At 33.1% G+C, this 12,537-nt stretch overlaps 1 protein-coding gene across 1 annotated transcript in view; it reads right to left on the minus strand.

Moving 5' to 3' along the window:
- LOC142318249 (putative G-protein coupled receptor No18) overlaps window positions 1–12,537 on the minus strand; it is a 318,921-nt gene that overhangs the window by 54,558 nt on the left and 251,826 nt on the right. The window contains exon 5 of the mRNA XM_075354813.1: window positions 10,062–10,266. Coding sequence (XP_075210928.1) covers window positions 10,062–10,266 — 205 coding nt within the window. The remainder of the gene's footprint in view (window positions 1–10,061; window positions 10,267–12,537) is intronic.

Raw genomic sequence — 12,537 nt, forward strand, 5'->3', positions numbered from 1 at the left:
AAAAGTGAGTAGGTTAATGTATTCTACTTAGAGAGACCTAGAAAATGAAATCCTTCAAGAATCTCCTTTCAGGGGAATAATTTTTCCACCAATGGACCATCGCCATAAATGGACCACTACATGCGATAATAGGTAAATGCCTATACACTGATAACCTTGAAATCTTTTACACATACAGAAAGAGTGCTACGGTCCGCTTTAAGATACAGCAGGCCATACATGAAGATGCTGTAGCTGCTGCAGAACGAGGATTAGGTTTCTCTGCTGAGAAGACATACTAAGTTCACTTTTTTCGATTATGTCACCCACATAAACATAATCGTCTGACAATAAACATGTCAATAAAGGCGCAACCGCGAAAGATATTACAGAAAAGTTTTAAACAATAGCTGAATATGCTGGCTGGCAAGAATTTTATATGGACGGGTCGAAGACAGATGACGGGGTTGGGTGTGCGCTTATTACAGTGAATCATCCCTACCATTGGTGCCTCCCAAAGGAAGCCAACATGTACTTGTCAGATTGATACCCCATATGGCAGGCACTGCGATATTGCAAGTACTACATCGTATAGAAAGCTGTCATCTGTAACGACTCGCTTAGTGCTCTCTCCGTACCATGTTACATTGTTACATGACTGAAACCCTCGTTGAGGCAATACTTTCACACTCCGAGCTATCGACCACAGAGAACAGAAGTGCCTATTCATTTGGACACACAGTCCACTGGAACATCTTAAGAAATGAGACCGCAAAGCAGCTGCATGTACCGCTGCCAAACTCGTACAAGAAGACGTCTCTCATATCATGCTAAAAATACAAGAGTTGCGGTAATGTCATCCATAAAAAATAAATGGGGAACAATATGATATGGAGAACTAGTAATAAAATAATAAAAGCAGTAAAGGGTTTTAAATATAGTCAATTTAAGTCAATTTAGATATAAAGGTAGGATCATATTAAAAAGAAGAGAAAATGCAGCTTTAAGGTGATTGAGGATTGGACACACGAACTTAACATCAATATATTTGTTGACAGGGGGGGAAAGACTAACATGTGAGTATGACACTAAAATCACGGTCAATAATTTGCTATTAGAATGCACCGGTTATAAAGAAGAGGGAAAATAATAAATTTACCAAAGCAATTACGAATAGTCTTTAGATACGGAAAAGACGATATTAAAATTCTAATGAATTTTCTTCATAACACAGGAAATGTATTCCATCTAAATGTATAAATATATATATATATATATATATGTAAAACATTAAATAAGGATTTTCACGCATTCATGTAAGAGCCTTTTACACTCTTACACTGCTGTGAAATTTACTTGTTGAGTATTCTCCGTTATTACGTAAGACACTTTTTGCAGTGACACTTTAAATTCGTTGTAATGTTTTTAATTTTACGTTAATAATGTATTTATCAGGGAAAATGTATAAGACCCTTTAAACTTTATGCAGTGAATTTATGGCAAACTTTAAACACACTGATTCTGGTAAATTTGAATACAATTTTATAACGAATGTTGTATCAAATGAGTGAGAGTATGAGGAGAATTAATGTGCGTGTGCCTGATATCAAAGCTTTTGTTTTTGTATCTAATGTAAACAACTATTATACTTTATTTTTGTGAAACACTTATAAATTTGTTGTCTACCATATATGTAGTATTGCTCTTTGATGAAGGAAATGTATGGTGAGTTTCGCGTTCAGTATGCAACTGTAGTAAGATTACATGTTTTTAACATTTACAGTATGTTACTGAGCTACATTTTTTATGATATAAAAAAATAGAAGATTACATATAACACATGACTCATAAACAAGAAGCAGATTGAAAGAAAAAATCTACTTGTATACAAGAAGTAGTAAAGGTTTGCTCATAATTTATAAATGCTATGAGTATTTTGGTATTATACTTCCTTCATCCTGATAGAATAATTTGGATGCTCAAAAGAAAAAAAATCATAATAAAAATTATATTTTTATCTTTAATCAAACTGAAATGAATTATTACGTTGAAGTTTTAACTTACAACCATACATAACTTTTATTTAAAAAAATGCAAGTATAATTAACATTGAATAATTACAATATTCGTTAGAGAAAAAAGTAATAGGAAAATTACGAACTGAATTTTTGAATGTTTATCTTATTTAAGAAACAAAACATAAATTGAAGTAATACTAATTAGCCGATAATTGAAGCTCGTAAAAGCTTTTTTTTCCGATAATTGAAGCTCGTAAAAATTACCAAAAATGATGGGATTTCCCGAATAGAAGGAAATTTCTTCCTTGAGGGAGACTTAAGTTAGATTTCTATTTGATTACATAATAGTTAATTCTATATGCAAAACTTTTCAATTTGTAATATTTCTCTCAACTTGCGTGAGCTAGTTCATGAATCTTTAACAATTTTACTTACTTGCTCTAAGAAAAAATATTTTGGACTTAAGTATGCGTATGGTTAAGTCGGTCATACTTTTCCAGTTTTTGAGGAATTCCAGATTTTGGTTTTCAGATCATAAAAATTAGCTAGATTCAAAATGATTTCTTGTAGCATATCAATAGTTGAAATGATGGAATCAGCAATCTAGAATTTTGTGTTTCATTAAATCAATTTATTCATAAAACTCAGGACATTTAATACACCAAGATTTACGTCAAAAGAACTCTAAAGTCATAAACAGGTAAACATTTAATAGGTTTATTAGTGAGTTCAACAATTTTCATTGTATCATTTCATTGTATTTAATAGAACAATTTAAGCGGGTAGTTGACTAACTTCTTTTCCCACCGGTCAGAAATTTTAACAAATTATCCTTCTCTCATACATATTATGAATTTTCAAATCTAATTTTATTTTAAATTAATAACTGATATATTACTCTAAAATTTTAGAGTAATTAACTCAGCGTCAAATAATGGGCAGGCAGGAGTAGGTTTCGTGATGAACAAGAAGATAGGGAGGAGAGTGGAGTATTTCAAGACACATAGCGATAGAATCATTGTAATAAGGATAAAATCAAAACCTAAACCGACAACGATTGTTAACGTCTATATGCCTACAAGCGCCCATGATGATGATGAGGTAGAGTGTGTATTCGAAGAGATTGATGAAGCAATTAAACACGTAAAAGGAGATGAAAATTTAATAATAGTTGGAGATTGGAATGCAAGCATTGGAAAAGGCAAGGAAGGAAATATAGTGGGTGAATACGGGCTGGGCAAAAGGAATGAAAGAGGGGACCGACTTATAGAGTTTTGCACGAAGTATAATTTAGTAATTGCCAACACCCAATTTAAAAATCATAATAAAAGAATATACACTTGGAAAAAGCCAGGCAATACTCAAGGTATCAGATAGATTATATCATGGTTAAGCAAAGATTTAGAAATCAACTCGTTGACTGCAAAACTTACCCTGGAGCAGACATTGATAGCGACCATAATTTGGTGATAATGAAATGTAGATTGGGGTTTAAAATCCTGAAGAAAAGGTATCAGATGAATCGGTGGAATTTAGAGAAGCTTGAGGAATGAGGAAGAGGAGGTAAAGAAGATTTTTGAGGAGGACATCGCAAGAGGTCTGAGTAAAAAAGATAAGATAGAAAATGTAGAAGAAGAATGGGAGAATGTTAAAAAGGAAATTCTTAAATCAGCAGAATAAAATCAGGCGGAATAAAGAGAACTGGTAGAAAACCTTGGGTTTCAGACGATATATTGCAGCTGATGGATGAACGTAGAAAATATAAGAATGCTAGTGATGAAGAAAGTAAAAGGAACTATCGGCAATTAAGAAATGCTATAAACAGGAAGTGCAAACTGGCGAAAGAAGAGTGGATTAAAGAAAAGTGTTCAGAAGTGGAAAGAGAAATGAACATTGGTAAAATAGACGGAGCATACAGGAAAGTTAAGGAAAATTTTGGGGTACATAAATTAAAATCTAATAATGTGTTAAACAAAGATGGTACACCAATATATAATACGAAAGGTAAAGTCGATAGATGGGTGGAATATATTGAAGAGTTATACGGAGGAAATGAATTAGAAAATGGTGTTATAGAGGAAGAAGAGGAAGTTGAGAAGGATGAAATGGGAGAAACAATACTGAGATCTGAATTTAAGAGAGCATTAAAAGATTTAAATGGCAGAAAGGCTCCTGGAATAGACGGAATACCAGTAGAATTACTGCGCAGTGTAGGTGAGGAAGCGATTGATAGATTATACAAACTGGTGTGTAATATTTATGAAAAAGGGGAATTTCCGTCAGACTTCAAAACAAGTGTTATAGTAATGATACCAAAGAAAGCAGGGACAGATAAATGTGAAGAATACAGAACAATTAGTTTAACTAGTCAAGCATCAAAAATCTTAACTAGAATTCTATACAGAAGAATTGAGAGGAGAGTGGAGGAAGTGTTTAGGAGAAGACCAATTTGGTTTCAGGAAAAGTAGAACAGTTAATAGTAGAAGGAAGATTAAAGAAAAACAAACCAACATACTTGGCGTTTATAGACCTAGAAAAGGCATTCGATAACGTAGACTGGAATAAAATGTTCAGCATTTTAAAAAAATTAGGGTTCAAATACAGAGATAGAAGAACAATTGCTAACATGTACAGGAACCAAACAGTAACAGTAACAATTGAAGAACATAAGAAAGAAGCCGTAATAAGAAAGGGAGTCCGACAAGGATGTTCCCTATATCCGTTACTTTTTAATCTTTACATGGAACTAGCAGTTATTGATGTTAAAGAACAATTTAGATTCGGAGTAACAGTACAAGGTGAAATGATAAAGATGCTACGATTTGCTGATGATATATTAATTCTAGCCGAGAGTAAAAAGGACTTAGAAGAAACAATGAACGGCAAAGATGAAGTCCTACGCAAGAACTATCGCATGAAAATAAACAAGAACAAAACAAAAGTAATGAAATGTAGTAGAAATAACAAAGATGGATCACTGAATGTGAAAATAGGAGGAGAAAAGATTATGGAGGAAGAAGAATTTTGTTATTTGGGAAGTAGAATTACTAAAGATGGACGAAGCAGGAGCGATATAAAATGCCGAATAGCACAAGCTAAACGAGCCTTCAGTAAGAAATATAATTTGTTTACATCAAAAATTAATTTAAATGTCAGGAAAAGATTTTGGAAGTGTATGTTTGGCGTGTCGCTTTATATGGAAGTGAAACTTGGACAATCGGAGTATCTGAGAAGAAAAGATTAGAAGCTTTTGAAATGTGGTGCTATAGGAGAATGTTAAAAATCAGATGGGTGGATAAAGTGACAAATGAAGAGGTATTATAAATAGATGAAGAAAGAAGCATTTGGAAAAATATAGTTAAAAGAAGAGACAGACTTATAGGCCACATACTAAGGCATCCTGGAATAGTCGCTTTAATATTGGAAGGACAGGTAGAAGGAAAAAATTGTGTAGGCAGGCCACGTTTGGAATATGTAAAACAAATTGTTAGGGATGTAGGATGTAGAGGGTATACTGAAATGAAACGACTAGCACTAGATAGGGAATCTTGGAGAGCTGCATCAAACCAGTCAAATGACTGAAGACAAAAAAAAAAACTGATATATTTCATAATACCAAGTTTTCTATTTCATATTATTAATTCTAATTATTTTGATGTGTTTTACGGAGAATTCAAACAACTACTGTGTGTATTCAAATATGATTGTTTAAAACTGAGTAGTCCGATTAGTCTGGTCTGTGAAAACTAGGCTGTATGGATCAGTTCTTTTTCAGGCTAAAGGATAATTGCAAGTTTTGCAACTTTTCACTGTGCAGGAAAGTTTTCAGTTGTAGATACTTTCTTTTTCTATTTAGCCTCCGGAGCCACCACCATAAGTAAGGTATTACTTCATTGGATGATATGCATGAATGTAAAAGAAGTGTAGTCTTGTTCAGTCTCAGGTCGAACATTTCTGAGATGTTCGGTTAATTGAAACCCAACCATCATCAAAGAAGCCATGGCTGGTCAGAAAACATGGTGAAGTCAAATACGAATTGACTCAATTCTTGATTGGCCATGGCTGCTTTAATAAGTTCCTCTGTGACAGGAAGAGAAGGAGGTTGCTGGAGTGTAGGTATTGTGGGCAATGCGGTATTGTTGTACACACAGTGTTTAACTGTTTTAGATGGGAGGAGACTAGAAAGGAAGTGCTGGCTACTGTTGGTGCCATATACCTGATAATGTGATAGAGGCAATATTGCATAGCCCTAGAAACTGGAACCTAATTAGTTGGATGGTGGGCAACATTTTGAAAAGGAAGGCGGTGGAGGAAGTTGAAGAGGAAGAGGATGGTACATATTGGGGTAGTGCAGGGTGTAGCTGGATAGCCCCATTCACGAGGAGTGCGATGCTGGTGTCGCACTTCCAATGAGTGAATGGGCATTCCTGGAGTGAGTAGGAAGGGAAAGTCTAAAGACCGAATCCCGATGGGAGGTCTTCTGTTTGGAGGACTTCTGATTTGAGGCAGGCAAATAAAGACCGAGACCCGGTTAGGGGACCCCCTTGGAGGACCCCTGATTTGAGGCAGGTGGTTGAGAGGACCTAGTCCCAGCTGACCGGGTGATACCCCATGCCGGGGACGGCATAACCAGCTCCGGCATGGTCGCCCGGAAGGTTAGAGGCAATGGCACCCCTAGGACCGAGTGTGCTTCCGCGGCGGGTCCGGGCCTAGGGGATGGGGAAAAAAACCATCAAAGCACAACGCTGTTCACGATCCGGTCTACTAATAATAATAATCCGTAACTACTAAATCCGTATAAAAGTAACTACTTTTATTACGATTTGAAAGATACTGATTAGCAATAAGAATACTTCTATAGGAACTGCTTCAGAATTTCTCAAACAAGTTATTTACTTGTTTGAGAATTATCCAGGAGCTTTATGGAGCTAACATTTTTTTTTTTAGTAGTTCGTTACTTCTGTTGGACTACACGATTTAATAGGCAGTGTAATATAATTGTGCTTCTAGATGTTGATGTTTTGCAATTTAATTTTTTAAATTCTCTTTAAGTGTAATTTTTATTAACTTGTCTAATGATTAAGATATATTTATCAAGTGCTCTACTACAATTGTTGCCTTTCTGAGCAATATTTTCTTTTCCAATTACCATCCAGAAACTGGAGAAATCTGTTAAAATCGAAGAACAAAGGCTCTCGAATGCCTCTTGAAAGCCAATTTTTGCTGTCTTAATCTTATATAAATTTAAAAAAGATGATATTTCAAATTGTTTAACTTTTTTTTTTAAATTTTGGTTATGTTTATATATACATATTCATATGTATATGTATATTATATATATAATCTACCAACAGTTTTTTGAAATTTTGAAGAAATTATTGTAAATATTATAATGACATCAGGTTATATACCCTTTTTATAACTAAACCCAACCAAAAAGGTAACTTTTTGAAAACTTTTACTTGTTTCCATTAATTTTGTCACAAGTATATCATTTCGTAACAAAATTATTTTATATTCTAATTATATTTTTTCGAGTGAAAAGTCAGGATAGTGTAGAGGTAGTCCTCTACTTTATCTTTTGTTTCAATATATGGAATGTAAATGTTCGTGCGCGCGGTGGAGTTTTGTATGTGTTCATTTACGCTGACTTGCAGAACAATAGGCTGCGTTTTGAAAATGGCCGCTATTATAATATTTTGGAATGAGCACACCATATTCTTATATTTCATTTTACCCTTAAATATTTTTGTTGCTTGGGAATTATTTTTCTTTATTTACTAAAATCATAATTGCTTTAACAGTTAAGTGATAGGTGCAAACCTAGAGGCAGCACAAAATTGCTGTTCGTAAAATAATTAAATATTACATTTTTACTATCGACAAAAATTAAAGAAATATGAAATTTAATGATACAAATTTTAATATTCAGATAGCAGTATAAAATTAAGACGGAAATTATTTTGATGTTATTTAATCTTCTAAAATTACTTTAAAAATAAGTTTATTGTTACACAACTAAACCGAAGTTTATAATAACTACTAGCGAATATAATAATAAATTGTTGTAATCTTTATGATTTCAGAAGTTTTAACCGTATAGTAGTTTGAAATTTTGAATATGCAAACTCTAACACGAAGATTTATTTTTAAAAGCGTTAAAACAGCAAACTTATTAAACATTGGCATTTGAAATAACCTAATTACTATACGACTACAGTGATTTTTACCATCGTTGTAATCACTAACTAAAACAGTCAGAAGTTTTGGCAGGAACCCAGATAGCATTAACTGCAGTGCTTGTGTCATTCTGAAATTAATGTTCTAATTCGATCAAAACTGGGTTTAACGTTTTGTTCAGTAATGTATATGTGCAAAGTAATTCAAACAAACTTCATTGATAAATTACGTGCTAAAATTATGGGAAAAAATTTCAAAATCCAATGTTTTAGAAAGTAATATTCTATTCAACAAAGTTATGTTGGCCTACACACACACACACACACACACACACACACACACACACACACACACACACACACACACACACACACACACACACACACACACACACACACACACACACACACACACACACACACACACACACACACACACACACACACACAAACAATTAGTATAATGCTTTAGTTTCTAACTTAAAAAACGTTTTAATTAGTTTTATCCATATTAATTGACTTTCAGACCAAATATAGTATTCCCAGACACAATCACAGAAGAAGAATAAAAGTCTTTATTTTTTTACAAAGAAATTTATTTTTAAGACTAACTGGAACTAATTTACAATTTGAAAATAGTTTTACCCATTATAGCTTTTTCATTGAATATTATTTCCTAATTTACATTTTGTTTCATGTAGTCTTGAAAAAGACTTTTTTATGATTCAGGAGATTTTCCATTACAGTACAGTTACTTTATGGTGAGGATTGGAAGCTGTGATATTGTTTTGCAATAATTCCAGCTAAGTATTAACTAATAAAATTGCTGGCAGTTTATTAAGTTTGGAAGACTTACTCGTATTAAGAATTAATTTTAAAAAATCTGCTGGATTGTAATGGCATCTCTTCATTTAGTATATTTTTGTAATGCGTTTTGATCGGACTGTTCCTGTTTTTTTTATTGAAAGACTTTTACGTGACTGTTGTAAATATTGTTGCATATATGATTTAAATTAATGAGATGGTCGGTGACAGCTGTGTTCCATTAATCGTCTGTGTATCTGTATTTTTTGAATAAGTACAATATATGACAATTAAATCAATTTTCATAAACAAGGAATTTCATAGAGTCCAATTCAAACATTTACATTCTAGTGACGTGATACCTATACCATTCTCTTCATCATGACTATTAAGGGTAAGAATTTTTGTGATAAGATGGTGGTACCGGATGATGTAAAAAGTAGGTTTATCTTCGTTTTTCTTACTTTTTTTTTAAGACATGAAGTTCTATTACAATACTTCCCTGATACTGTATTTCTGATAAACTGAGGGTGGCTTTAGTTGTGTCTTAACTCTCACTTGTCTTTGCGAGTGACGAATAAATTAATTTAAATAAGTTTATTTAAATCTTTGGAATATTTCAATAGCTATTTTATATTAAAATCACAGCATATTAGTCACAATATAATACTGTTTTATTACATCTTTGTAATACTCGTATATTACAACATAATATATTACGTCTTTATATACATGTATTATAAAATACTTTGCTCATTATCTTCTAAAACGTTTACTTATTTGTGAATACTAGATTTTTTTATCAGAAGCTTCTTTTAGATTTTGATAGTAAATGGTTGATCGATTTTTATGAAAATAAGTGCAGAAGATGAAGTTAGAAGGCTAATTTAATAACAGTAGAAAACTTATAAATTAATTTTTTTTTAAAGTGAAATATCTTATTTCTTTTGTATTGCTTTTACTAACTTTTTATAAAGCAAAAATAATCTAAAGTGTAATTTTCTTTGTATGTATATGCCTGAAAATTTGTGTGTGTGTGAATGAATGCACGCGCGCGTGTCTGTTTAGCAGCGAACCTTACTCTAGCGTGATAATGCGTAGTTGTTACTCCATTGTTCAAGGCATCCAAGTTGACGTGGCGTTTTGCTATGACGCAAGATATCCTTGCATAAACATACAACATTACAGTCAACGGCACAAAAAATGATCCCATTGCAGAAAAGATAACGTATCCTCTGTTTTGATTGTAGCCGCATTTCTTGTCTTTATTTCTCTCTGGATCGTACCTAAAAATAAAATCAATAATAAAAATTAACACAGCTGATAATATAGAATAAAATATATCAAACAAGATGCTACGATAAAAATATAAGCTTAACTGAGTAGTTATTTCACTGACTGCTGTTCCCACACAACGGTATAACACACTTATTTTTTTCTGAAATTTAAGATAAACCAAGTATTATTTAAACTGTAAACAGATAGCGATGTCAAAATAATAGCAACATCATAGTTATCTGATAGGGAATCATAATTAATGGTGTACATCAATAAATATCACACGTAACTTTACTATTGGTATGTGTATGCTCACATTACACGACTAATAATTAAACCTGGCTTCATTCGAGCGTTGTGACACGTGTGAGAATGTCATCATTTATAAACGACTAAATAAATGGTATTAAAAATAAAATGACACGAGACTAAATATAGTTTTCATTAATTTATTCATTTCACCCTTATAAAAATTAAAATATTATTGAATTTTTGAAAAATATTATATGTTAAGTTTTGTGTTGAACGAATTTATCATTCGTTCCTCACGAATCAATGATTTATGAAATTTATCATTTCAAAACATTAATTTTGTAGACTAAAGTCGCTGAAAATATTTTGAATTGTTTTTCAGAAACAACGCAACATTTGTGATCTTCGAATAAATAGAATTACTGCAAAAAACCTCAAAAAAAAGGTTTTTGGCAATATATTTTGTATATATTATGCTTAATATATATTTACATGATAAAATATTTGCGTAAACATATTTAAAATTATTTGTAACTAGCTCTACCCGCCACGCTTTGCTATGGCACATTGTGGTTGCATGGATGATAAATGAGAAACAAAACAAAGCATACGTTTCATAGAAGTTTAATTTTGCAATATTTGTGGATATACAATATATTTTTTTTCCACTGTCTGCGTAGATATAAAAGCTATCTGGTTTGCCGACTCAGGAACACGCAAAATACAGTTGCCCATGTGAGAAGCAATCCGCATCTAAATCTAAACCACACAATTCTAAAGATTGAGCTTGAGCTTTATTGATTGTGATTGCAAATGCCAATCGAATTGGGAATTGCAATATTTTAAATTAAAATGGTGTATCGGTCGGGATTATGGCTATTCGAGGAATGAGGACATCTTCACCTTTGAAAGGCCCCGTTAAAATCGTTGCTTCCACTACGTTATTCATCAATTTTTTAACTGCAATTCTCGTGCCGTTGCAGAGCTTTGGCTGATTAATATTCCGCAACAGGATAATTGTCATTTTTTGATCGAACCGTTGCTAGAATCAATCTAATGAGGAATGTTTTCCCAGTTCCTCCTGCGCATCCAAGAAGAAGGTCCTCCCAACTCCGTCATTTATCATTTGCATTATGCGATCATAAATGCCTTTCTGTTCACGCGTTAATTTGGGAATGTTTGATTGGACATATGACTGAAGATCACCAATGTTGTAACTCTGTTCACGGCGTAAATCCACATCAAATGAAGCAATCGCAGCTCGGGTGGGTCCTGGCATTCCCAATTGACTAAGAACTTTATTTGCAATAGCTAAACACTTGTCTTCAATATTTATCAATGCTTCGTTGTAAATGCCTTCTGTAAATTCCATGGTCATATAGGTATTTTCTAGGCGTACTCTATGCAAAATATCCTCAGCCATATGCGATCGATATTTTCCCCATAACTCTGTGGGAGATGAAGGGAAGCAAGCAATATAATTGCGAATAATGCGCGAATTTGCTTTGGATGCGCAATGTTGCACGCGTCATTAATACATATATCCCACTGTTGGTCGTTTTATAATAAATTCAGAGCTTGGTGAAAGGCGCAGCTCAATCACGACACGATCACACAAAAGTACCTCGATTAAAGTAAATATTTAATTCAGATTGTATAATAATCTGAATCAGATGCAAGTGGATAAGTTTTTTTTTTTTGTTAATAAACAATGTAATTGGGAACAGGTATTGTTTCACATGTGACTGCGGTTGTCGTTAGCTAGTATGGCGAGTGTTCCCCTTGCTTCCGGCAGATGGCGTGCTCACTGGTACACAGCTGACCGTTAAAAAAACTGTTTTCTCGCGATCGTGGGTATGTGACTAATGCGAAAAATAGATAAAAACAATCTTTGATGCGGCTTATATATCGTGCTAAAATTTGAGCTCAATCGGTGCAGAACATTTTGAGTTTTTGAAGCGTACACAAACGAACTTAACATTTTTATATATAAAGAAGATTTGTGGGCTTATAAAAAAGTCATGCGA

The sequence above is a fragment of the Lycorma delicatula genome, chromosome 1 (assembly GCF_047948215.1).
Source record: "Lycorma delicatula isolate Av1 chromosome 1, ASM4794821v1, whole genome shotgun sequence".
In the NCBI taxonomy this organism is placed as follows: Eukaryota; Metazoa; Arthropoda; class Insecta; order Hemiptera; family Fulgoridae; genus Lycorma; species Lycorma delicatula.